Source organism: Papio anubis, chromosome 20 (assembly GCF_008728515.1).
Source record: "Papio anubis isolate 15944 chromosome 20, Panubis1.0, whole genome shotgun sequence".
NCBI lineage: Eukaryota > Metazoa > Chordata > Mammalia > Primates > Cercopithecidae > Papio > Papio anubis.
Window position 1 is genome coordinate 51,871 of NC_044995.1, and position 27,695 is coordinate 79,565.

General features: G+C 50.9%; 1 protein-coding gene across 2 annotated transcripts in view; it reads right to left on the minus strand.

The window, feature by feature from the left end:
• The window catches only part of SULT2B1 (sulfotransferase family 2B member 1), a 47,356-nt gene that overhangs the window by 5,857 nt on the left and 13,804 nt on the right, over positions 1 to 27,695 (minus strand). Inside the window, exons 2-5 of one of the 2 annotated variants that reach the window (XM_003915835.4) lie at positions 18,317 to 18,459; positions 6,467 to 6,675; positions 2,306 to 2,432; positions 894 to 988 (exon numbers count right to left, since the gene is read on the minus strand). In XM_003915835.4, coding sequence (XP_003915884.1) covers positions 894 to 988; positions 2,306 to 2,432; positions 6,467 to 6,675; positions 18,317 to 18,459 — 574 coding nt within the window. Of the gene's footprint in view, positions 1 to 893; positions 989 to 2,305; positions 2,433 to 6,466; positions 6,676 to 7,128; positions 7,314 to 18,316; positions 18,460 to 27,695 lie in introns of those variants that run through there. The other variant, XM_017952572.3, reaches the window with a different exon arrangement.

The window sequence follows — 27,695 nt, forward strand, 5'->3', positions numbered from 1 at the left end:
ACCAAAATTACCGTCTTAAGATAAACACTGGTTGGCGGGGCAACAAGAGCGAAACTCTGTCTCAAAACTAAATAAATTAATTAAATTAAATAAATACAAATAAATAAAGATTGGTTGAATACAGGCATTTCATGTGGTTCAATCTTTTTTCTTTCTATTTTTTGGAACAAGGTCTTGCTCTGTCGCCCAGGCTGGAGTGCAGTGGTGCAATCTCAGCTCACCACAACCTCCACCTTCTGGGTTCAAGTCATTCTCCTGCCTCAGCCTCCTGAGTAGCCGGGACTACAGGCATGTGCCACTGTGCCCAGCTAATTTTTGTATTTTTAGTAGAGATGTGGTTTCACCATGTTGGCCAGGCTGGTCTCGAACTCCTAACCTCAAGTGATCCACCTGCCTTGGGCTCCCAAAGTGCTGGGATTACAGGTGTGAGCTACCACACCTGGCCCTCTCTCTCTCTTTTGAGACAGGGTTTTGAGGTGTTGCCCAGGCTGTACAGTGGCACCATCATAGCTCATGGTGGCCTCAACCTCTTGGGCTCAAGGGGTCCGCCCGCCTCAGGTTCTCAAAGCATTGGGATTACAGGTGTGAGCCACTGCATCCGGCCAACCCTCCTGTGTTAAATCTCGCCCCTGCCCATTCCTTGTCTTCCTTCCCACTTGCCTTTGCTCCTTAGCTCCTCTGCCCCGCTAGCTCGCTGTGTGGTTTAGGGATTTTGTCTGTGGTCCTTGCTCACAGGCTCAGGGCCTCTGTTCTGTTCCTGCAGTATCCTCAGAGGCTGGCGCATTGCATGGGGAAGCGGAGGGGTCCTGAGACCCTCGAGAAGGGGAGAGAGTGGGGTGTGAGCAGAGGGCATCAGGTGGGGGATGCTGCACCTGGCGGAGGTGGGGACTCACCTGTTGCAGCTCCTCGTAGGTGATAAATAGGAAGTTATCTTTGCCCTGCATCCGAAGCCAGCCCTTAATGTGGTCGAACCAGGAGCCAAACTGCACTGTGGGCAGAGGGACAAGTTGGGTGAGGGCCAAGTGACAGGGTCCCCCCAGCCCCACTGGGGCTCATGGGTCTAACTAGCTGTGCCCCACAAACCCCCAGGTCCAGCCCCCAGAGCCCCCACATCTCCATCAAGTTCGGGGGCTCTTCCAACCTGCTTCTCCCCTGGTTGCCCGTCTTGGGGTGCTCTTGTCCATCTGTCCATCCAGTCCCCCTCCACACACCTGGATTTCCCTCCAAAGCCAGGGTCTCTGACAGCAGCAGATAAAGGAACACGTGGCCAAAGGGCGCTGCCTGTCTTAGTACCTGGGGCCTGTGTCCTCCTGTTTCCTTGTCTCTCCTTGTCTCTCTCTGACTCTATCTCTCTTTCTGCATTTATTTCCTTACCTCTTTTTATTTTTAAATTTTTATTTATTTATATATTTATTTTGAGATGGAGTCTCGCTTTGTCGCCCAGGCTGGAGTGCAGTGGCACCATCTCGGCTCACTGCAAGCTCCGCCTCCCGGGTTCACGCCATTCTCCTACCTCAGCCTCCCGAGTAGCTGGGACTACAGGTGCCTGCCACACCCGGCTAATTTTTTGTATTTTTAGTAGAGATGGTTTCACCGTGTTAGCCAGGATGGTCTCGATCTCCTGACCTTGTGATCCGCCCACCTCGGCATCCCAAAGTGCTGGGATTACAGGCATGAGCCACCGCGCCCAGCCTATTTTTTATTTTTTACTTATTTATTAATTTAATTTTTTTGAGACAGGGTCTCACTCTGTTGCCCAGGCTGCAGTGCAAGAGCATGCAATAGCTCGATCTCTGCTCACTGCCACCTCCCCCATGGGCTCAAGTGATCCTCCCACCTCAGCCTCCTGAGTAGCTGGAATTACAGGCGTATGCCACAATGCTTGACTAATTTTTGTATTTTTAATAGAAATGGGGTTTCACCACATTGGCCAGGCTGGTCTTGAACTCCTGAGTGCAAGTGATCTGCCTGCCTTGGTCTGCCAAAGTGCGGCATTACAGGCGTGAGCCACTGTGCTGGCCCCTGTCTCTTTTTTGTTGCCGTCTCTCTCAGTCTTTCTGTATCTGAGTGTCTTTCTGTCTCTGTCTCCTCTGTCCCTTGCTTGTCCTGCATCTCTCGGTCTCTTGGTCTCTCTCCCTCCGTCTCTTCTTCTCTTGGTTGCCTGCTCTCTGTCTCCATTGCTCCTTTTGATGCCCTGTGTCTCTGCCTCTCTCCCTTTCTTACCCCTCCTCTGTCCCTCCTCTGCCCATCAGGGTCCTCTGGGGCTCCTCCCCACCCCTCCTGCCTGGCTTTGCCCTGTCCTCACCTTCGCCTTTGAGGAAGTCCCTCAGGAACTGGTCGGGCGTGCCCGGATCCTTTAACTGCCCGGCAATCTTGGAGTAATGATAGAGGGAGACCACGACGTCCCGGGGGTTGCGGCCCATGTAGATCACCTGCGTGCGGATGGTGAGAGGGGAGAAGGCGTCAGACGCAGGCAGGACCCCAGTCCCTAAGGCCTCCTGCCCTGGAGACCCCTCTCTTCTGACCCTGAAGCAGGAAGGACTAAGGGCAGAATTTTTTTTTTTTTTTTTTTTTTGAGATGAAGTTTTGCTCTGTCGCCCAGGCTGGAGTACAGTGGCACGATCTGGGCTCACTGCAAGCTCCGCCTCCTGGGTTCAGGCCATTCTCCTGCCTCAGCCTCCGGAATAGCTGGGACTACAGGTGCCCGCCACCACACCCAGCTAATTTTTTGTATTTTTAGGAGAGACGGGGTTTCACTGTGTTGGCCAGGATGGTCTCAATCTCCTGACCCGGTGATCTGCCCGTCTCGGCCTCCCAAAGTGCTGGGATTACAGGCGTGAGCCACGGCGCCCGGCCTTTTTTTTTTTTTTTTTTTTTTTGATACAGAGTCTGACTCTGTTTTGCCCAGGCTGGAGTGCAGTGGTGCCATCTCAGCTCATTGCAACCTCTGGCTCCTGGGTTCAGGCGATTCTCCTGCCTCAGCCTCCTGAGTAGCTGGGATTACAGGAGTGTGCCACCACACCTGGATAATTTTTGTATTTTTAATACAGATGGGCTTTTACCGTGTTGGTTACTCACAGGGTGAGGAACCCCTTGAGGACAGGCGGGGTCTTACTCATTCCTAGAGCCTTAACCCAGAGCCCCACACACAGGAGGCTGTAGAAATTGCTTGAGGGGATGACGAAGGCATGAAGGGAAGGAGGCTGAGAAAGAACACTTGGCCAGCCGCGGTGGCTCACGTCTGTAATCCCAGCACTTTGGGAGGCCGAGGCAGGAGGATCACTTGACCCCAGGAGTTCGAGATCAGCCTGGACAACATAACGAGACCCCCATTCTACAAAGAATACAAAAATTAGCTGAGTGTGGTGGTGCGTGCCCGTGGTCCCAGCTACTCGGGAGGGTAAGGCAGGAGGATCACTCGAGCCCAGGAGGTCGAGGCTGCAGTGAGCTGTGATCATGCCACTGCATTTCAGCCTACATGACAGAACAAGACCCTGCCTCAAAAACAAACAAACCAAAAACAAAAAAAACAAAAACAAAAAAACAAAAAAACACCCCCTGATCCACCAAAAACTAAATGAAAACAGACTTAGAGAAACGTGGCTTCTGGTGTGAGGCCTTGTAATGACGTTGGGGCTCTCCAGGGCTCCCTCCTGATTCCTGTGCCATAGAGGATTCCTTTCTGCCCAGAGAAAGGCCTGGCCCTTGGCCCTAGGTCCTGAGATACTTCCTAATGCCTTGGAATTTTTTGTTTGTTTGCTTAGATGGAGTCTCGCTTTGTCTCCCAGGCTGGAGTGCAGTGGCACGATCTCAGCTTACTGCAACCTCTGCCTCCCAGGTTCAAGTGATTCTCCTGTCTCAACCTCCCAAGTACCTGGGACTACAGGTGGCTGCCACCACGCCTGGCTAATTTTTGTATTTTTAGTAGATTCGGGTTTTCGCCATGTTGGCTAGGCTGGTCTTGAACTCCTGACCTCAAGTGATCCATCCGCCTCGGCCTCTGAAAGTGCTGGGATTACAGGCATGAGCCACCGTGCCCAGCCTAGTCTTATTTTTTAGAAACAAGGTCTTGTCAGCCAGGCGCTGTGGGTGGGCATGGTGGTGGGTGCCTGTAATCCCAGCTATTTGGGAGGCTGAGGCAGGAGAATTGCTTGAACCCTGGAGGCAGAGGTTGCAGTGAGCCGAGATCGTGCCATTGCACTCCAGCCTGGGCAAGAAGAGGGAAACTCCGTCTCAAAAAAAAAAACACGAAAGAAACAGGGTCTTGTTCTGTCCTTGAGGCTGGAGTGCCTGTGGCACAATCATGGCTCACTGCAGCCTCAAATTCCCAGGCTCAGGTGATTCTCCCACCTCAGCCTCCCAAGTAGTTGGGACTACAGGTGCATGCCACTCCAAGTAACTAATTCTTAATTTTTTTTTGTAGAGATGGGTGTTACTAAGTTGTCCAGCTGGTCTTGGACTCCTGGGCTCAATCAACTGCCCACCTTGGCCTCTGAAAGTGCTGGGATTTCAGGCGTGAGCTACCGCGCCCAGCCCCCTTGCCTGATTTCCAAGTTTGCTTTCATTGTAATTGACTATAACCAGGGAGTCCAGCAGCTTTGCTGAACACTATGAGTTTTGCTAAGTTGTTGAGCCTGAGGGTGGTCTTGGGGACTTCCCGATTGCAGTCCCCTTCTCTGCTCTGACCAAGCTCAATTCCTTGGCCATATCACCCAGTCCTGGGGTTTCGATTAATTACAGAATATATGTGCCACGGAATTGCAAATGGACGTGTCAGCTGAGGTCTCTCCCCTGAGATCCTGATGGGTGCATTTCTGTGCCCACCGGCAGCCTCCGCTGGACGTGGGATGGGCCGCAGCAGAGCCCGTGTCTCCCCCCGCCGCCTGCTCCCCTCCCTCCTCCCCTTCCCAGTTGCCCAATCCTGACAGTTGCTTCCGCCGAAACCTTGGAGTCACCCTTGACTCATCCCTTTCTCTCACACCCACATCCAGTCTGTCAGCAAATCCTCCCGGTCTCGCCTTCAAAATATCTCCGTGACCACCACCCTGGTCCAGCCACCTTCCCCTCCCCTGGACCCCGGCCAGCGCCGCCTCTCTGGCTTCCCGGCTTCTGCTCTCTCAACAGTTGGTCCCCATCTGGCCGCCAGAGGGCGCCGGTGAAGCCTAAGCCCGCTCGGGCTCCTCCTCCGTTCCGATCCCTGCTGCGCTGCCGCGTCACTCGGTCACAGCTCAAGTCCTCGCTGGGCCCACGCGGCCCTGCACATTTTGGCCCCTGTTGCCCCCGACCTCGACCTCAACTCCACTCCTCTCCCCACTTGCTCACTTGGCTCCGACCACACCGATCTCCTTCTTGCACCTCAGATACACCCACCTCCGGACCTTTGCACCTGCTTTTCCCTCTTGCCTGAAATGTTCCTCCTCTGGAAACCTCTGTGGCTCCTACCATCGCCTCCCGGGTTTTTACTCACTGGGCGCCCCCTTGACCTCCTTTTATAATTGCAGCCCCACACTCACCCCTAACTCTATCTCCAGCCCTCTCCCCGCAGTGTAAATTTATCCCATCAGACATTTTATATATTATATTGTATTACATTCTTATATATTATATATTAAATATATTATATAAATATTAAATATACAAATATTAAATATAAAGTATATTGTAATACTATTATATTATGACATGTAATATTTTATATATATATATATTTTTTGAGACAGAGTTTCACTCCCGTTGCCTAGGCTGGAGTGCAATGGTGCAATCTCAGCTCACCGCAACTTCCGCCTCCCAGGTTCAAGTGATTCTCCCCAGTAGCTGGGATTGCAGGCGTGCGCCACCACGCCCAGGTAATTTTGTATTTTTAGTAGAGACAGGGTTTCACCATGTTGGCCAGGCTGGTATTGAACTCCTGGCCTCAGGTGGTCTGCCTGCCTCTACCTCCCAAAGTGCTTGGATTACAGGCGTGAGCCACCGCGCCAGCACCGGCTTTTTTTTTTTTTTTTTAGGCTGGAGTACAGTAATGTGATCTCAGCTTAGTGCAGCCTTGACCTCCTGGGCTCAAGTGATCCTCCCTCCTCAGCATCCCAAGTAGCTGGGACTACAAGGGTGTGCCACCATGCCTGACTGATTTTTAAAATTTCTTGTAGTGATGTGGTCTCACTATGTTGCCCAAGTTGGTCTCAAACTCCTGGCCCAAAGTGATCCTCCTGCCTCAGCCTCCCAAAGTGCTGGGACTACAGGTGTGAGCCATCACTCCCTGCCAAAGGGCAGGCATTTCTGTGTGTATATTGATCACTGTGCTAGGCATTTCTGTGTGTATATTGACCACTGCACTAGAGCAGAGACAGGCACATAGTAGGTGCTTAACAAATAGGTGCTGAATGAATCAATGTGTTATGCTCCGTCTCCCTGTCACCCCACACACCCATGCAGCCCCTCCCAACTGACATACACCCCTCCTCCCAACCTTGGCCTTGGAGCTGAAGAAGGCCTTGGTGAAAATCTGGATGGGAAGATGGGAGCTCATGAGGCGAGGGCTGTACTGGTCCGGGAGGCTGAAGGCACCCACGATGGTCTCACACCAGGGTGCCCGCTCCCAGATGGGCACGGAGCGGATCCAGGACGGATCCCCGTCCTTCAGGATTAAGCAGATGATCTCGATCATCCAGGTCGTGCCTGTTGGGAGAAATCGAGCAGATTATTTGGGTGCGGGAGGGCTGAAGAGGGAGGATATCATCAGAATAATCACAACAGCATTTATTGAGCAATTTGCCTTTTTTTTTTTTTTCGGGCAGAGTCTTACTCTGCCGTCCAGGCTGGAGTGCAGTGGTGCGATCTTGGCTCACTGCAACCTCCGTCTCCCAGGCTCAAGCGATTCTCCTGCCTCAGCCTCTCGAGTAGCTGGGATTACAAGCACCCACCACCACACCTGGCTAATTTTGTATTTTTAGTAGAGACGAGGTCTCCCCATGTTGGCCAGGCTGGTCTCGAACTCCTGACCTCAGTTGATCTGTCCCCCACCCCCCTCGGCCTCCCAAAGTACTGGGATTACAGGTGTGAGCCATCGCACCCAGCCTGACAGCATTTATTGAGCAATTTACCACGTATTTTATCACACTGATTCCTTACAGCTGGCGGAGAAGGCAGGGTTGCTTAACCTCATTTTCAGAGCTGGAAACTGAGCCTCACAGAAACCATGTCGCTCGTCCAAGGGGACAGTGCTAGGAAAGTGGTGCAGGGCAGAGACTGGCGAGCCGTCCACCCAACCCCATTTCAGTTTTCTGCTGGGAATATGGCATGATGACCTTTTCTCTTCTCCCCTGCTGCTACGTGTGGGGCCAAGAGACTGGGTCTGGCCAAGGAAGTGTAGGTGGTGGTGATGTGATGTGTGGCTATTTCCAGGCCTGGCCCATAAACGCACACCATGTGACTCCCCACTCTCTCTGCTCCTGGATACAGAGACTCCAGAGGAGAATCTGGGACTCCTGGGGATGGCAGAGCCATAAGACGGAAGGAACCAAATGTCTGGGAAAGCATGGATTTCCCCGCCGCTTCCTTCCACCCTTCCTACACCAACTAGAGTTTATAGGAACAAGAAACAAACTTGGGTTCAGCCACTGAAATTCTGAGGCTGACCTATTAGTACAGCCAGAATTGCTTTACTTATTTATTTATTTTGGGATCAAATCTTGCTCTGTCGTCCAGCCTGGAGTGCAGTGGTGTGATCACAGCTCACTGCAGCCTCGAAATCCCAGGCTTAAGAGCCTTCCGAGTAGCTGAGACCACAGGTGCACGCAACCACACCTGGCTAATTTATTATTTTTATTTTTAGTAGACATAGGGTTCCACTGTGTTGCCCAGGCTGGTCTTGAACTCTTGGGCTCAAGCAATCCTCCTGCCTCAGCCTCCCAAGGTGCTGGGATCACAGGCACCATGTCCAGCAGGCACTGCTTTACTACCTGGAGGAAGCTGGAATTGAACCCAGGTGTCTGGACATAAAAAATCTCTGTTCTTTTTACTTTTCACTGCCCACTTTTGAGGGTCACCTTTTTTTTTTTTTTTTTTCCCGAGACGGAGTTTCCTGCTTGTTGCCCAAGCTGGAGTGCAATGGCACGATCTCGGCTCACTACAACCTCCACCTCCCGGTTTCAAGCGTTTCTCCTGCCTCAGCCTCTCCTGCCTCAGCCTCCCCAGCAGCTGGGATTACAGGCATTCGCCACCACGCCTGGCTAATTTTTGGTATTTTTAGTAGAGACCAGATTTCACCATATTAGCCAGGCTGGTCTTGAACTCCTGACCTCTGATGAGCTGCCTGCCTTGGCCTCCCAAAGTGCTGGGATTACAGGCGTGAGCCACCACACCCGATCGAGGTTCACCTCTTTATTTCTGTGGGGAGCCACAGAATGTTACCTAGTGGAAAGGGACCTCATCAAGGAGCCAGTTCACGGTTTTGAATTTCAGGAGACCACAGGCTGTTCAGAAGAGGAAACAATTACGTTCACAATTACCTTCTGTTAGTATTCATTGCATTTAATTCTTTTTGAGACAGGATTTCTTTTGAAACAGGATTCCGCTCTGTGACTTGGGCTGCAGTACACTGTTGCAATCACAGCTTACTTCAGCTTCAGCCTCCAACTCCCAGGCTCAAGTGATCCTCCCATCTCAGCCTCTGGAGTAGCTAGACCACATGCACCCAGCTTTTTTTTTTTTTTTTTTTTTTGAGATGGAGTCTCACTCTGCTGCCCAGGCTGGAGAGTTCAGTGGCTCTATCTTGGCTCACTGCAATCTCGGCCTCCTGGGTTCAAGCAATTCTCCTGCCTCAGCCTCCCAAGTAGCTGGGACTAGAAGTGTGCCACCATGCCTGGCTAATTTTTGTATTTTTAGTAGAGATGGGGTTTTGCCATGTTGGCCTGGTTGGGCTCAAACTCCTGACCTCAGGTGATCCACCCGCCTTGGCCTTCCAAAGTGCTGGGATGACAAGCATGAGCCACCACACCTGGCCTGCGCCCAGCTAATTTTTTAAAATTTTTGTAGAGATGGGGTCTCACTGCGGTGCCCAGGCTGGTCTGGAGTTCCTGGCCTCTAGCCATCCTCCTGCCTTGGCCTCCCAAAGTGCTAGGATTACAGGCATAAGCCACCACATCCAATCCATTCACTGGCTTTCATTCTAACAACCACCCTGTACCAGTTATCAGTTTACAGGCTGGTGGCTCCAACTTCAGGCCTCTCTCCCGGTTTGTGATATTGGAGCTGGACCCTGTAAACATTTCTCCTCTGCCAGCTAGCTCAGTGTTAAGCCTTGTCAGCAGAGGGCGCTGGAGGAACACTGAATGAGGATAGGGCTCTTCCTGATTCTTACGGGCTTCTCTTCCTCATTCTCACCGGCCCCTCTCAGCGGGATGTTGTGATGGACAGGGACCAGCCCTGCACTGGACACCCAGTGACGTTTACCCCTCCCCCTAGCAAATTTCAGTGGCTGGTTGCACCTCAATGAACTTCTCAGTCACCCAGTGGGCCATGGCCATACCTCTACAGTGAAACTCTAATCTTGGGTGGGGAGCAGCTTGGGCAGGCAAGTCCTTCTTCCCAATTTTTGTCTTCCTCGGGAGTTTGGCTTTAGCCCTAGAGGAAGTGGCTGCTCCCTAGTTTAGTTATTCCTATGTGTGGTGTTTTTGTTTGTTTGTTTGTTTGTTTGAGATGGAGTCTTGCTCTGTTCCCAGGCTGGAGTGCAATGGTGCGATCTCAGCTCACTGTAACCTCCACCTCCTGGGTTCAAGCAATTCTCCTGCCTCAGACTCTCAAGTAGCTGGGATTACAGGTGCGCGCTACCATGCCCTGCTAATTTTTGTATTTTTAGTAGGGACGGGGTTTCACCATGTTGGTAAGGATGACCTCGATCTCTTGACCTTGTGATCTGCCTGCCTCAGCCTCCCAAAGTGCTGGGATTACAGGCACGAGCCACCGTGCCTGGCCTTTTGTTTGTTTTTTGTTTGTTTGTTTGTTTGTTTGAGACAGTCTGGCTGTGTCGACCAGGCTGGAGTGCAGTGGTGCAATCTCGGCTCACTGCAACCTCCGTCTCCTGGGTTCCAGCGATTCTCATGCCTCAGCTTCCCGAGTAGCTGGGACTACAGGTGTGCACCACCAGGCCCAGCTAATTTTTGTATTTTTAGTAGAGAGAGGGTTTTACCATGTTGGCCAGGCCGGTCTTGAACTCCTGACCTCAGGTGATCCGCCTGCCTTGGCCTACCAGAGTGCTGGGATTACAGGCATGAGCCACCACACTCAGTCGAATTTCCTTCCTTTTTAAGGCTGAATAATATTCCATTGTATGAGTATAGCATAATTTGTTTATCCATTCATTAATCAACGGACATTTGGATAGTTTCAGCTTTTGGTAATTGCAAATAATGTGGCTATGAACATTGGTGTACAAATATCTGTTACAGTCCCCCCACCTAAAGTTTAGCTCTTTTGGGCATATTCCCAGAAGTGGAACTGCTGAGTTTATATGGTAATTCTAGGTTTAATTTTTTGAGGAACTGCTAAACTGTTTTCCATAGCAGCTGTACCATTCTACATGCTCACCAACAGTGCACAAGAGTTCCATTTTCTCAACATCCTTGCCACACTCGGTATTTTCTTCTATTCTGTTTTTTTTCTTTTCTTTTTTTCTCTTTTTTTGATATGGAGTTTCACTGTTGTTGCCCAGGCTGGAGTGCAATGGCGTGATCTCGGCTCACTGTAACCTCCACCTCCAGGGTTCAAGTGATTCTCCTGCCTCAGCCTCCTGAGTAGCTGGGATTACAGGCACCCGCCACCACGCCCAGCTAATTTTGTATTTTTAGTAGAGATGGGGTTTCTCCATGTTAGTCAGGCTGGTCTCGAACTCCTGACCTCAGGTGATCCACCTGCCTCAGCCTCCCAAAGTGCTGGGATTACAGGCATGAGCCACTGCGCCTGGACTATTCTGTTTTTTTTCCTTAAAAAAAAATTTTTTTTTAATAGAGACAGGGTCTCACTATGTTGCCCAGGCTGATCTTGAAATCCTGGGCTCAAGCAATCCTCCCACTTCGGCCTCCCAGAGTGTTGGGATAATAGGTACGAACCACTGCACCTGGCCACATGTTATTTTCTAAGTAATAGCCACCTAATGTGTGCAAATAATTCTCTCTCTCTCCCTCTCTCTCTCTTTGAGACTCCTAAGTAGCTGGGATTCCAGGTACACGCCACCATGCCCGGCTCAAGTTGTTTTTTTTTTTTTTCTGAGTCAGGGTCTCACTGTCTTCCCCAAGCTGGAGTGTTATGGCATAATCATGGCTCACTGCAGCCTCAACCTTCTAGGCTCAGGTGATTCTCCCACCTCAGCCTCCCAAGTAGCTGGGACTACAGGCATGCACCACCACACCTGGCTAATTTTATTTTTATTTTTTTGTAGAGATAGGATTTTGCCATGTTGCCCAGGCTGGTCTTGAACTCCTGGGCTTAAGCTATCCACTTGCCTTGGCCTCCCAAAGTGCTGGGATTACAGGCATGAGCCACTGTGCCCAACTGCAAATAATTCTTTTTTCATTTTATTTTGAGACAGGGTCTCGCCCTGTTGCCCAGGCTGGAGTGCATTGGTGCGATCTTGGCTCACTGCAACCTCTGCCTCCCCAGTTCAAGCGATTCTCATGCCTCAGCCTCCCGAGTAGTTGGGACCACGGGTGTGAGCCACCATGCCCAGCTAATTTTTGTATTTTTAGTAGATATGGGGTCATGTAGGCCAGGCTGGTCTCCTACTCCTGACCTCAAGTGATCCGCCTGCCTCGACCTCCCAAAAGTGCTGGGATTACAGGCTTGAACCACCCCGCCTGGCTTGGAGAACAAGTTTCCACAATTTCTATAGAGGGAAATGTAGCCATTATGTATCAAAATTACAAATGTACCGACTCTGACCAAGCAATTCTATGTCCAGATATTTGTCCTAGAGATAAATGTATTCAATGCCAAGTACTGCATGTACAAGACATTGTGCATAAAATTTACATTGTATACACAGGCAAAAGATTGAACATTAATATCAATCAGTAGGAAACTGGTTAAGCAAGAACTATTGTATATCCTGTGTCTTGAAATACTATGGAACTGTTAAAAAAAAAAAAAAAAAAAAAAACCCAGAAAGTTATTTGTTTAAAGTTCCAAGATGGAACAATGAGAAAGAAAAACAAGCAAAATCCAGGCTGGGTGCAGTGGCTCACGCCTGTAATCTCAGTACTTTGGGAGGCCGAGGCGGGTGGATCACCTGAGGTCAGGAGTTTGAGACCAGCCTGGCCAACATGGTAAAACCCCATCTCTACTAAAAATACAAAAATTAGCCAGGCATGGTGGCACGCACTTGTAATCCCAGCTACTCGGGAGGTTGAGGCAGGAGAATCGCTTGAATCCAGGAGGCAGAGGTTGCAGTGAGCCAAGATGGCACCACTACGCTCCAGCCTAGTCGACACAGTGAGACTTCATCTCAATAATAATAATAATAATAATAATAATAATAATAAAACATACTCTGAGAAAACTCTGATAAGAAAATGGAAAGACAAGCCATTGATCGGGAGAAAATATTTGCAAAACAAGTATCTGATCAAGGATCTGTGCTCAGATCATATAAAGAACTCTCAAATCGCAATGATAAGAAAACAATCCAATTCAAAAGAGGAAAAATATGGCCGGGCGCGGTGGCTCACGCCTGTAATCCCAGCACTTTGGGAGGCTGAGGAGGGTGGATGACTTGAGGTCAGGAGTTCAAGACCAGCCTGATCAATATGGTGAAACCCTATCTCTACTAAAAAATACAAAAATTAGCCGGGTGTGGTGGTGCATGCCTGTAGTCCCAGCTACTTGGGAGCCTGAAGCAGGAGAATTGCTTGAACTCAGGAGGCAGAGGTTGCAGTGAGTCGAGATCATACCACTGCATTGCAGCCTGGGCGACACAGCAAGACTCCATCTCCAAAAAAAAAAAAAAGGTAAAATATTTCAATAATTTGCCAAAGAATATATTTGTGAGCTTCAAGTCAGTGGCAAGTAACAGAACAAACAAACAGAAAGGAATATATATGATGGCTAATGAGCACACGAAAGATGCTCAAACACCATTAGCTGTTAGGGAAATGCAAATTAAAACCGCAGTGAAACACCAGTATGCACCTATCAAAATAGCTTTAGAAAAAAAACTGGCCAGGCACAGTGGCTCATGCCTGTAATCTCAGCACTTTGGGAGGCTGAGGCAGGAAGATCGCTTGAACCCAGGCATTCGAGACCAACCAGAGACCCTTATTGCTACAAAAATTAGCTGGGTGTGGTGGTTGTTAGGGAGGCTGGGATGGGAAGATTGCTTGTGCCCGGGAGGTGGAGGTTGCAGTGAGCCATGATCTCGCCACTACACTTCATCCTGGGCAACCGAGCAAGACCTTGTCTCCAGTAAATAAATAAATCCCGGTTGATGCTAATCACTGGAGAAGATGTGGGGCAACAGAGGGTCACCTATTGCTGGGAAGAATGGAAAAAGCCGTTTGGGCTGGCACGGTGGCTCACGTCTGTAATCCCAGCACTTTGGCAGGCCGAGGCGGGTGGATTAACTGAGGTCAGGAGTTTGAAACCAGCCTGGCCAACATGGGGAAACCCCGTCTCTATTAAAAATACAAAAATTAGCCAAGCGTGATGGTGGGCGGCTATAATTCCAGCTACTCAGGAGGCTGAGGCAGGAGAATTGCTTAAACCCGTGGAGGCGGAGGTTGCAGTGAACTGAGATCTCGCCACTGCACTGCACCCTGGGCAACAGTGAGACCCTGTCTCCATAAAAAAAAAGAAAACATATGTCCACATAAGAACTTGTTGGTGCAGGGCCCAGTGCGGAGGCTCACTCCTGAAATCCCAACACTTTGGGAGGCCAAGAAGGGAGAACTGCTTGAGCCCATGAGTTTGAGACCAGTCTGGGCAACACAGTGATACCTTGTCTGTGGGGAAAAAAAAAATAAATGTTTTTTTTTGAGACAGTCTCGCTCTATCACCCAGGCTGGAGTGCAGTGGTCCGATCTCAGCTCACTGCAAGCTCCGCCTCCTGGGTTCATGCCATTCTCCTGCCTCAACCTCCTGAGTAGCTGGGACTACAGGCACCCACCACCACGCCTGGCTAATTTTTTATGTGTTTTTAGTAGAGACGGGGTTTCACCATGTTAGCCAGGATGGTCTCGATCTCCTGACCTTGTGATCCGCCCACCTCGGCCTCCCAAAGTGCTGGGATTACAGGCGTGAGCCACCGCGCCCAGCCAAAAAAAATGTTTTTTAATTAACTGGGTGTGGTGGTGTGCACTTGTCGTCCAAGCTACTCAGGAGGCTCAGGTGGGAGGATAGCTTGAGCCCAGGAGGTCAAGGCTGCAGTGAGCCAAGACCGCACCACTGCACTCCAGCCTGGGTGAAAGATGGAGACCCTGCCTCAAAAAATAAAAATAGAAACAAGAACTTGCGTGCAAGGCCGGGTGCGGTAGCTCACGCCTGTAATCCCAGCACTTTGGGAGGCTGAGGCGGGCAGATCACCTGAGGTCAGGAGTTTGAGACCAGCCTGGCCAACATGGTGAAACCCCGTCTCTACTAAAAATTACAAAAATTAGCTGGGTGTGGTAGCAGGTGCCTGTAATTCCAGCTACTCAGGAGGCTGAGGCAGGAGAATCGCTTGAACCCAGGAGGTGGAAGTTGCAGTGAGCCGAGATTACACCACTGCACTCCAGCCTGAGGGATAAGAGCGAGACTTCACCGCAAAACAAAACAAAACAAAACAAAACAAAAAAAAACTTGCGTGCAATGTTCATAGCAGCTTCACTCATAATAAGCCCAGAGAGGAAATAATCCAAATGCTTATCAACTGATGAATAAATAAAATATAGTTTATACATAACATAAAATATTATTGGACCATAAAAAAGAATGAAACTCTGACACATGCTACAATGTGGTTGAACCTTGACAATGTGATGCTCAGGAAGAAACCAGACACAAGAGGCCACATGGTGTAGATTCCATTTCCATGAAATGCCCAGAATAGACAAATCCATAGAAACAGAACAGAGATTGGTGGTTACCAGGGCCCGGGGGGAGGGGATGTGAGGATTGGGAGGTGATGGTTTATAGATCTAGAGTTTCTTGTTGGATGATAATAATGTTCTTTATTTTTTATTTATTTTTATTTTTGAGACAAGGTCTCGCTCTATCACCAAGGCTGGAGTGCAGTGGCACACTCTCGGCTCACTGCAACCTCCGTCTCCCGGGTTCCAAGTGATTCTCCTGCCTCAGCCTGTGGAGTACTGGGATTACAGGTGTGTGCCACCATGCCTGGCTAGTTGTTGTATATTTTAGTAGAGACGGGGCTTCACCATGTTGGCCAGGCTAGTCTCGAACTCCCGACCTCAAGTGATCCACCCGCCTTGGCCTCCAAACTGCTGGGATTGCAGGCATGAGCCACAGTGCCCGGCCCACTCAGTGTTTTATTTTTGAGACAGAGTCTCTGCCACCCAGGCTGGAGTGCAGTGGGGTGAACACATCTCACTACAACCTCCACCTCCCAGGCTCAGGCGATCCTCCCACCTCAGACTCCCAAGTAGCTGGGACTACAGGCGTGCACTATGATGCCTGGCTAATTTTTGTATGTTTTGAAGAGAGGGGGTCTCGCCATGTTGGCCAGGCTGGCCTAGGCTCAAGAGATCCTCCTGCCTCGGCTTCCCAAAGTGTTGGGATTATGGGTGTGAGCCACTGTGCTCGGCTGAAAATATTCTAAAATTGATTGTGGTAATGGATGACCACATGCTATTGAACATGGCAAAGTCATTGAATTGTACCCTTTTTCTTTTTGTTAAGACAGGGTCTCACTCTGTTGCCCAGGCTGAAGTGCAGTGGTGTGATCACAGCTCACTGCAGCCTCAACCTCTCCAGCTAAAGTGATCCTCCTGCCTCAGCCTCCCGAGTAGCTGGGACTACAGGCGCACAGCACCATGCCTGGTTATTTTATTTTATTTTGTAGAGATGGGGTCTTGCTATGTTGCCCAGACTGGCCTTGAACTCTTGGCCTCAAGTGATCCTCCTACTTCAGCCTCCCAAAGTGTTGAGGTTACAGGCATGAGCCACTATGGCCCGCCTACCCTCTACTTTTCTTTACAGCATTTATTGCCACCAGTCATAGTGTCATATGTTTTTTTCCATAGTGTCATATTTTTATTTGTTGATTTATTCTCTGGGTTCCCCCACTACAATGTGAGCTTCATAAAGGCAGACATTTCAGTCTGTCTGGAGAGTTGCAGCTTTCTTTGTTCTTAGAACAGTGCAGGGCACATAATATGTGTTTAATAAATACTTGTTGGAGGAGGTGGGGAAGAGAGGAGAAAAAAGGGAAAGAAGAGTTTTTGTTATTTCCCTTTGGTCATTTAAATGCTACTTATTGACTGGGCTCACGCCTGTAATCCCAGCACTTTGGGAGGCCGAGGCAGACAGATCACGAGGTCAAGAGATAGAGACCATCCTGGCCAACATGGTGAAACTTCGTCTCTACTAAAAATACAAAAATTAGCTGGGCATGGTGGCGCACGCCTGTAGTCCCAGATACTCGGGAGGCTGAGGCAAGAGGATCACTTGAACCCGGGAGGCGGAGGTGGCAGTGAGCTGAGATCACGCCACTGCACTCCAACCTGGGCAACAGAACAAGACTCTGTCTCAAAAAAAAAAAAAAAAAAAATTCTGGGCTCGGTGGCTCCCGCCCGTAATCTCAACACTTTGGGAGGCTGAGGCTGGTGGATCATGAGGTCAGGAGTTCAAGACCAGCCTGACCAAGATGGTGAAACCCCGTCTCTACTAAAAATACAAAAAAAAAAAAAAAAAAAAAGTAGCCACAGGTGGTGGTGGGCACCTGTGATCCCAGCTACGCAGGAGGCTGAGGCAGAGAATTGCTTGAACCTGGGAGGCGGAGGTTTCAGTGAGCTGAGATCACGCCACTACACTCCAGCCTCGGCCACAGAGCAAGACTCTGTCACCAAAAAAAAAAAAAAAATAGACTGGGGGTTTGCCGTTTTGCCCAGGCTGGTCTCAAACTCAGACACTCAAATTGTATATAATTCATCACTTTAAAGTATACAATTTAGCTGGGTGCGGTGGCTCACGCCTGTAATTCCAGCACTTTGGGAGGCTGAGGCAAGAAGATTGCTTGAGCCCAGGAGTTCAAGACCAGCCTGGGCAACACGATGAAACCCCATCTCTACAAAAGTTAGCTAGGTGTGGTGGTGCACACCTGTGGTTCCAGCTACTCAGGAGGCTGAGGTGGGCAGATCACTTGAGTCCAGGAGGTCGAGGCTGCAATGAGCTGAGATTGTACCGCCACATTGCAGCCTGGACGACAGAGCAAGACCTCCAAAAAAAAAAAAGGTATACAATTAGGTGGTGACCAGCACCTGTAGTCCCAGCACTTTGGGAGGATGGGAGGATTGATGAGCTGATATTGCACCACTGCACCCCCAGCCTGAGTGACACAGCAAGACCTTGTCTCAAAAAATAAAAATAAAAATGATCAGGTGTGGTAGTTCATGCCTGTAATCCCAGCACTTTGGGAGGCCAAGGCGGAAAGATCACTTGAGATCAGAAGTTCAAGACCAGCCTGGGCAACGTCGCGAGACCCCATCTCTACAAAAAAGAAAAGAAAAGAAAACAGAAGAGAAGATAAAAGAAAAGTAGGCCGGGCGCGGTGGCTCAAGCCTGTAATCCCAGCACTTTGGGAGGCCGAGACGGGCGGATCACGAGGTCAGGAGATCGAGACCATCCTGGCTAACACGGTGAAACCCCGTCTCTATTAAGAAATACAAAAAACTAGCCGGGCGAGGTGGCGGGCGCCTGTAGTCCCAGCTACTCGGGAGGCTGAGGCCGGAGAATGGCGTGAACCCGGGAGGCGGAGCTTGCAGTGAGCTGAGATCCGGCCACTGCACTCCAGCCTGGGCGACAGAGCGAGACTCCGTCTCAAAAAAAAAAAAAAAAAGAAAAGTAGAGGGTAAAGAGGACAGGGAGGGACAGAAGGAGGGCCCTATTTCAGCCAGGGAGGTCAGGGAAGGCGAAGTGTTGAGAACTGACCTGGAGGGGAGAGGCTGGGCGCCAGGTGGGTATCCCTGGGAGGCTACTTCTGGCAGAGGCACGGTTCTCAACAAACCTGGCCCCGCTTTTCCTCCTCCCCTCTTCCTCGATGTGCCTTTCCCGTCCTCCGCCGCACCCCCTCCCCACGCTCCCCAGCCCCGGACGCCCGCAGCCCAGCAGGTACCTGACTTGGGGTAGGTGATGATAAAGATGTCGTCGTCCCGCACATCTTGGGTGTTCTCCGCCAAGCTGATGCTCTCGGGCGAGTACAGGCCGACGGGGAAGGGGACGCCCTTGTACCGGAAGTATTCACCTGGCAACTTCTGGCTGTGGAAGGGTGGGGGAGACGCCATGAGGGAGAGCAGGGAGGTGGGTGCCAGGGTTCTCAGGGCGGCGCCACTCGGACCCTGGCAAGGAACTTCCTCCTCAGAGCCTTGGTCCCTCTTCTGTAAAGTGGTGACACTGTCCCTATAAACCTTATAAAGCTGGTCGGGCGCAGTGGCGCACGCTTGTAATCCCAGCACTTTGGGAGGCGGAGGCGGGTGGATCCCCTGAGGTCAGGAGTTCCAGACCAGCCTGGCCAACATGGTGAAACCCCGTCTCTACTAAAAGGACACAAATTAGCTGGGCGTGGTGGCGCATGCCTGTAATCCCAGGTACTCCGGAGGCTGAGGCAGGAGAATCGCTTGAACCCAGGAGGCGGAGGTTGCAGTGAGCTGAGATCGTGGTGCCGTTGCACTCCAGTTTGGGCAACAAGAGTGAAACTCCATCTCAAAAATAAAATAAAATAAAATAAAAATAATAAAAATAAAATATTAAAAAAATTTTTTTAATAAAAAGATACTGGGTGAGGTGTCTCACGCCTGTTGTCCCAGCACTTTGGGAGGTCAAGGCGGGTGGATCACGAGATCAGGAGGTTGAGGTTGCAGTTAGCTGACATCGTGCCACTGCACTCCAGCTTGGGCAACAGAGTGAGACTTCATCTCAAAAACAAAAAGAAAAACAAAAGCAAACACAAAAATTTGCCGGATGTGGTGGTGGGCACCTGCAATCCCAGCTACTCGGGAGGATGAGGCAGGAGAATTGCTTGAATCCAAGAGGTGGAGGTTGCAATGAGCCGAGATTGCGCCACTGCACTCCAGCCCAGGGGACAGAGCAAGACTCTGTCTCAAAAAAAAAAAAAAGATTAAAACAGAGCCTAGCTCATAGTCTGCATTCCGTAACTTTGAGCTAAAATTATTATGATTATTTCATGCAGTAGCAGGCACCACGGTGCCTTATGTGAACTCAGAGGAGGGCCTGCTTAGCACAGCCTTGCGCACACAGTAGGCCTTCAATAAACTGCAGTTACTTTGTTCAGTGATGTCATCAGTTATCCCATAGGTTGAGCGTGGGCGTGGAATTAGTGATGATGTCATCGGTTACCAGGCAGATTTAGTCCAGTAGGCGGACGCGGTGAGGTAATCAGTTTTCAGGAGTATTAGCTACTGAGCGCCTGCTGGGCCTTGGCTGGGCTTCCATAGGTCCTACTTGCCCTTTCTGTGCCTTGGGCAGTGGACCTCACTTCTTTGATCCTCAGTTTCCTCATCTGTCACGTGAGGATAAGAACAATCTCTGCCTTGAGGTTTTAATCCTACTTGGGGATTCAATGGGATAATATATTTTAAGTGCCTGGCTCCCAATACATTTATCAGGAAACGGAAGCTCTGTTTAGCATTATTTTAGTCTTTGATCTGGCCAATAGCTCCTTGAGGGAGAAAGCTCCTTCCCAGCTTACAGGAGAGGAAAACCCAGATGCCAACAAGAAAAGACCCTGTGCCCTTGGAGAAGCCCTGAAGGAATAAATGAATGAATGGGAGGGCATCTTGCCCATTCCTCTTGGCACCTACAATCTCCAAATTGGGGGTCCCACCACCACTGCCCAGAGGCCAGGGTGGAGCCCACAGTGCTGGGACATGTTGGTGTTCAACCAGTGTTTGATTGACTGAGTGTAGGAAGGAAGGAAGGAATGAAGGGGTTTACCAGGACAAAAGCAAAGTCAAAGACACTTATGGCTTTCAGCTGCTGTAGCAGTTCTCAGCCCTGGGTGCTGCGGACACTTTGAAAACTCCCCAGCGGCTGGGCGCAGTGGCTCGCACCTGTAGTCCCAGCACTTTGGGAGGCCATGACAGGAGGATTACTTGAGGACAGGAGTTCGAGACCAGCATGAGCAACATAGTGAGAACACTGTCTCTGTGCAAAAATTAAAAATTAGCTGAGTGTAGTGGCATACACGTGTAGTCCCAGCTACTTGGGAGTTTGAGGCAGGAGGATCAATTGAGCCAGGAGTTTGAGGCTGCAGTGAGCTGAGATTGCACCACTGCACTCCAGCCTGGGTGACAGAGTGAGACCCTGCCTCTAGAAACAAACATACAAACAAACCAATTGTCGTGCAGTGGGTGCGGTAGAATCAGGCTCTCACTGTAGGTTCCAGTGCTACAGACAGGACATGGATGTTCAAGAAGGGAAGCAGTTTGGCTGTGGCCACACAAGAACTGAACAGAGCTGGGATTTGAACCCAAGCTGCGGTGGCCTCTCAGCCCTGTAGACTCAGGCCCTCCTTCCCCATGAACCCCACAGTCCGCCAAGACCTCCAAATGCACCGAGCACTAGTCCCACCTCTGGGCCCCTGGAGCTGCTGTTCCTGCTCCTGGAAATGCCCCCCTGACCCTGCCACTCTCTGGGCCTGAGCACTGAGCCCGCCAAGGAGCACCCCCGACACCCGCCCAAGCGCCTATGTGGCTGCATCCTCGCATTCCTAAAACAGGTGCCCTGCGCCTGCTGTCCACCTTGTAGAACAAATCTGCCCCCGGGGCGACCTTCTCTACGCCTGGGTCACAGGCCTGTTTGTTCCCACAGAACACATCCAGGGCCTGACATGCTGATATCACTCGATTTGAGTGGAGGAATGAAGGGGACAATTGAGCCAGTGAGAGGCTGGGGGCAGGGACAGCAGACAGAGCTCCGGGTTGGTGGCCGCAGCAGGCAGGTGATCGCTGGGAACGACTCAGCCTCCTGTACGGCGAATGGACATGTGACCTTTTTTTTTTTTTTTTTGAGATGGAGTCCTGCTCCGTCACCAGGCTGGAGTACAGTGACATGATCTCAGCTCACCGCAACCTCCACCTTCCAGGTTCAAGCGATTCTCCTGCCTCAGACTCCTGAATAGCTGTGACTACAGGTGCCTGTCATCATGCCCAGCTGATTTTTGTATTTTTAGTAGAGATGGGGTTTCACCATGTTGGCCAGGCTGGTCTCAAACTCCTGACCTCAGGTGATCCACCCACCTCGGCCTCCCAAAGTGCTGGAATTCCAGGTGTGAGCCACCCACACCCGGCAGACATTCAACTCTTTTTTTGGTTTGTTTTTTTTTTGAGACAGAGTCTCGCTCTGTCACCCAGGCTGGAGGGCAGTGGCTGGATCTCAGCTCACTGCAAGCTCTGCCTCCCGAGTTTATGGCATTCTCCTGCCTCAGCCTCCCGAGTAGCTGGGACTACAGGCGCCCGCCACATTGCCCGGCTATGTTTTTGTATTTTTTAGTAGAGATGGGGTTTCACCGTGTTAGCCAGGATGGTTTCGATCTCCTGACCTCGTGATCCGCCCATCTCGGCCTCCCAAAGTGCTGGGACTACAGGCTTGAGCCACCGCGCCCGACCAGACATGCAACTCTTAAAGGCCCAACCTCCCAGGCCTCCTGCCTCCCTCCTCCACGGCCTACCAGGCCCCAGTTCCCTCTCTGTCCCTGTGTTCCTGCCCACCTCAGGCCTTCTCCTTTCCCTGTGGGCCCTGGACTCAGCCTCCTCCAGGTCTTCTCTGCTGCCCCTCCTCTGCTCCCAGCTATCCTGTGGCGCCTCAGTGCCTTCAGGTCAAACCCTAGGTCACTGCCTCCTCTGGCCTCCTTCCTGCAGACACCAGCTCTAGGCACGCCCATTTTCCGCTCTCTGAGTGCCTTTCCCAACTCCTCCATCCACCTCGACACAGGTCAGATGTTACCCTCCTTTTTTTTTTCTGAGACAGAGTCTCGCTCTGTTGCCCAGGCTATAGTGCAGTAGTGTAATCTCGGCTCACTGCAACCTCCGCCTTCCTGGGTTCACACCATTCTCCTGCCTCAGGCTCCCTACTAGCCAGGACTACAGGTGTGTGCCACCACACCTGGCTAATTTTTGTATTTTTAGTAGAGATGGGGTTTCACCATGTTAGCCAGGACGGTCTCGATCTCCTGACCTCGTGATCTGCTCGCCTCGGCCTCCCAAAGTGCTAGGATTACAGGCGTGAGCCACCGCTCCCGGCACAGATGTCACCCTCTAAATGCAGACCTTCTTGACCAATAGCCTCCTTGCCCCAGGAGATGGGGACACAGCCTCCTCAAACCTCTGAATGTCCTCTGCCCATCCCCCTCCAATCCCAGGAAAGGGCCTGGCACCAGCATGGAAGCCACCTGTACAGAAACTCTATGCCAAGAACATGCACGATCCTAGACTTCTCCCAGAACCTCACGAGGGGGGTAGTGAGAGGACCACTTTATGCTGGAAGAAATGGAGGCCCAGAGCGGTTAATAGAGTCCCCCAAGGTCACACAGCAGCCATTAGTTTTCGTTAAATACAAGGACAGCTGGGCACAGTGGCTCACGCCTCTTGTCCTCCACTTTTTCAAGCCTTTGCTCCAAATGTCACCCCTTATCATGAGGGCTACCCCGGAGCATCCTGTTTACAGCTAGACCCCCTGCACCCCTTTCCCCTGCTCTGCCTACCATCACACCTGTCACTCCTGAGCTGCTCTACAGTTGACAGATGACACTGATGGCTTACTGACCATCTTCTCTGCTTGCATGTAAGCTCCATGAACCTGGGAATTTAAACAAATTTGGGTTTTTTTTTCTGTTCTGTCTTGTTTGCCAATGTACCTAAAGCACTCTCAGCAGAGCCTGGCACCAGGGAGGTGCTTGTCAATATTTATTGAAGGACCCAGGCAGGAGGATTGCTTGAAGCCAGGAATTCAAGACCAGCCTGGGCAAACTGGGTGCAGTGGCTCACGCCTGTAATCCCAGCAGTTTGGGAGGCCAAGGTGGGTAGATCACCTGAGGTCAGGAGTTCGAGACCAGCCTGGCCAACATGGCAAAACCCCGTCTCTAATAAAATACAAAAATTAGCTGGGTGTGGTGGTGTGCGCCTGTAATCCCAGCTATTCGGGAGGCTGAGGCAGGAGAATCACTTGAACCTGGGTGGTGGAGGTTGCAGTGAGCCCAGATCACGCCATTGCACTCCAGCCTGAGCAACAATAGTGAAACTCCGTCTCAGGAAAGAAACAAAACAAAACAAAAAAACAAACCAGCGGTACCCACAGACACAGGGAAGGGTCTCCCAGGCATTGCGCTGGGCGAAAGAGCCAGACTTGGACGGTAAAGTCTGTGTAGTTCCATCTCTGTGGCTGTGGTTGGCCAAATCACAGCCTCCAATGATGTTCTCGTCCTAATCCTTGAAATCTGAGACTGTGTTCCAAAGTGGCCAAACGGACTTTGCAGATGTGATTAACAGTCTTCACGAGGTGGCTCATGCCTCTAATTCCAACACTTTAGGAGGCCGAGACGGGTGGATCACTTGACATCAGGAGTTTGAGACCAGCTTGGGCAATATGGTGAAACCCCATCTCTACTAAAAATACAAAATTAACCAGGCGTGGTGGCGCATTCCTGTAATCCCAGCTACTCAGGAACCTGAGGCAGGAGAATCACTTTAACCTGGGAGGCGAGGGTTGAAGTGAGCTGGGATCGCGTCACTGCACTCCAGCCTGGGTGACAGAGTGAGTCTGTGTCTCAGAAAAAAAGAAAAAAAAAAAAACAAAAAACTTGAGGCCAGGCATGGTGGCTCATGCCTGTAATCCCAACACTTTGGGAGGCTAAGATGGGAGGATTGCTTGAGGCCAGGAGTTCAAGACCAGCCTGGGCTACACAGAGCAAGACCCCAATCTCTTTAAAAAAAAATGAGAAAAAAAGAAAGAAAACTGCTGGGCTCAAGCGATCCTCCCACCTCAGCCCCCTAAAGTGCTGGGATTACAGGTGTCACTGAGACCAATGGGTTGCAATGTTAGATAAAAATTTATCTAAAATGTATCTAATATTTAATCTTAATTTTGTCATTTATCTAAATGCTAAACGCTGCTAGAACGGCCGCGTTAGGGAGGCCCCTCTGGGAACCGGACATCTGAGCAAAGACTGAAGGTAGCGAGAGAGGAGGGAGCGGTGTGTGGGGATCAGAAGGAAGAGTGCGCCCAAAGGAAGTGAGCAGTGGGCTGCGGGGATTCTGGGGTCTGAGTGGGGCTGGAGCTGGGGGGCCCTGAGCGGCCCACCCTTCCAGGAATGCAATCCGACAGCAGGCGGGGTTTCTCAGCAGCCCTGGCACACGGTTTCGCTGACTCACTGCCGGCGCCTGTGATCAACTCGCCTTTGGAGAGAGAGCATTGCCAAGACCCCCCCACCAGCCTGAGCTGGGTTCAATGCGCCTCACTCCCAGGACGCGCCGAGCAGTGTCCCCGCATCCTGCCCCGCCTCTGTCCGGGCTGTTCTCCCCACCAGGCTCGCCCTCACTCATCTCCGGACAGGCTTGCATTTGGAGCCCATCTGGGCAGGCGTCCCCAGCTCAACCTCTCAGCAGGATGACTCACCCTTGGCCATGGCTCAGAGAGACTCTCTCGGCAGAAGTGTGATTGGCATAACCTCTTAGGGAGATTTACAGGATTCAAGGCCAGCTCCTTCTCCATCTTCAGGGCTTGGGTCTTCCCTGACCGCCTTGGCTAAAGCAAGAAACCTCCCACCTTGTGCACTTTACTGCCCATCTCCACATCCTGCTGGCCTCTTTTGCAGCCCCTTTTAATAGTGGTTTTTTTTTTTTTTTTTTTTTTTTTTTTTTTTTGAGACAGAGTCTCACTCTGTTGTGCAGGCTGGAGTGCAGTGGCTCGATCTTGGCTCACTACACCCTTGACCTCCACCCTTGAGCTCCTGGGCTCAAGCGATCCTCCCACCTCAGTTTCCCCAGTAACTGGGACTACAGGTGTATGCCACCACATTCAGCTAATTTTTTAATTTTTTGTAGAGACAGGGGTCTCGCTATGTTGCCCAGACTGGTTTTGAACTCCTGGGCTCATGGGATTCTCCTGCCTTGGCCTCCCAAAGTGCTGGGATTACAGGCATGAGCCACCGTGCCCTGCTTATTTTTATTTTTTTGGATACAGGGCCTTGCTCTGTTGCTCAGGCTGGAGTGCAGTGATGCAGTCATAGCTTTCTGCAGCCTCAATCTCCCAGGCTCAAGTGATTTTCCTGCCTCAGCTCAGCCTCCTGAGTAGCTGGGACTACAGGCATACACCACCACACCTGGCTAATATTTACATTTTTTGTAGAGATAGAGTCTCACCGTGTTGCTCAGGTTGGTCTTGAACTCCTGGACTCAAGTGACCCTCCCACCTCAGCCTCCCAGAGTGCTGGGGTTACAGGCATGAGCCACCGCGCCTGGCCTGTTGCCTTCTTGAAATCTGCCTTCCCCACTAGCAGGAGAGCTAGGAGGTGGCAGAAATTTTCCCTGTGCCATGTCCTACCTCAAAAGCCAATATCTGACCATGGGTAACACTGTGTTCTTTTTTTTTTTTTTTTTTTTTATTGAGACAGAGTCTCGCTCTGTTGCCCAGTCATGATCTTGGCTCACTGCAACCTGCCTCCTGGGTTCAAGCGATTACTCCTGCCTTAGATTCCCGAGTAGCTGAGATTACAGGCATGCATCACCATGCCTGGCTAATTTTTGTATTTTTAGTAGAGACGGGATTTCACCATGTTGGTCAGGCTGGTCTCAAACTCCTGACCTTGTGATCTGCTCCCAAAGTGCTGGGATTACAAGCGTGAGCCACCGCGCCTGGTTAAACACTGTGTTCTATTTGCCAGATCCCCAAATGAACCTGACCTCCTAGAAATGTAAGGAATAGACAGATGCCCTTGAGGAAGCGCACAGTGAAACATATCCCAGGGCGATAATGGCGATGATGTTCCAAGAAGGGCCAGAAGCAATAGAGGACGGGGTAAATGAGTCCAGACCGGAGACACGCTGGAATTCAGCCACTCAAAAAGGAGTTTACAGCTCAACAGGGACCTGGGTTATACATACATCTCTCTCTCTCTCTCTCTCTCTGTCTCTCTTTCTCTCTCTTTGAGACAAAGTCTTGCTCTATCGCCCTGGTTGGAGAGTAGTGATACAATCACGGCTCACTGCAAACACCACTTCCCAGGTTCAAGCCATTCTCGTGTCTCAGCCTCCCAAGTAGCTGGGATTACAGGTGTGTGCCAACACGTCCCTCTAATTTTTTTTTTTTTTGACAGTCTCGCTCTGTCACCAAAACTGGAGTGCAGTGGTGCAATCTTGGCTCACTGCAACCTCCGCCTCCCGGGTTCAAGTGATTCTCCCATCTCAGCCTCCCAACTAGCTGGGATTACAGGAGCACGCTGCCACGCCCAGCTAATTCTTTGTATTTTAGTAGAGACGGGGTTTTACCATGTTGCCCACGCTAGTCTGGAACTCCTGAGCTCAGGCAATCCACCCACCTCGGCCTCCCAAAGTGCTAGAATTACAGGTGTGAGCCACCACGCCTGGCATGTCCCTCTAATTTTTGTATTTTTAGTAGAGATGGGGTTTTGCCATGTTGGCCAGGATGGTCTCGAACTCCTGGCCTCAAGCAATCCACCAGCCTTGGCCTCCCAAAGTGCTGGATTTACAGGCATGAGCCATCGCGCCCAGCCATACATGTATTTCTCAAAATGAGCACACTTGAGGCTGGGTGCGGTGGCTCGTGCCTGTGATCCCAACATTTTGGGAGCCCAAGGTGGGAAGATCACTTGAGCCTAGGAGTTTGAGACCAGCCTGGACAACATAGTGAGACTCCATCTCTACAAATAACAATAAAAAAAATTAGGCTGGGTGCGGTGGCTCACGCCTGCAATCCCAGCACTTTGGGAAGCCGAGGCGGGCAGATCACGAGGTCAGGAGTTTGACACCAGGAGTTCAAGACCAGCCTGGCCAACAGAGTGAAACCCCGTCTCTACTAAAAATACAAAAATAGCTGGACGTGGTGGCACATGCCTGCAGTCCCAGCTACTTGGGAGGCTGAGGTGGGAGAATTGCTTGAACCCAGGAGGTGGAGCGAAGACCATGCCACTGCTGCACTCCAGGTAACAGAGTAAGACTCCAATCTAAAAAAAAAAAAAAAAAATTAGCCTGGTGTGGTAGCATGTGCCTGTTCTCTCAGCTACTTGGGAGGCTGAAGTGGAAGGATTGTCTGAGCTGGGGAGGTCAAGACTTCAGTGAGGGCCGGGCGCCGTGGCTCACACCTGTAATCCCAGCACTTTGGGAGGCCGAGACGGGCGGATCACGAGGTCAGGAGATCGAAACCATCCTGACTAACACGGTGAAACCCCGTCTCTACTAAAAATACAAAACTTAGCTGGGCGCAGTGGCGGGCGCCTGTAGTCCCAGCTACACGGGAGGCTG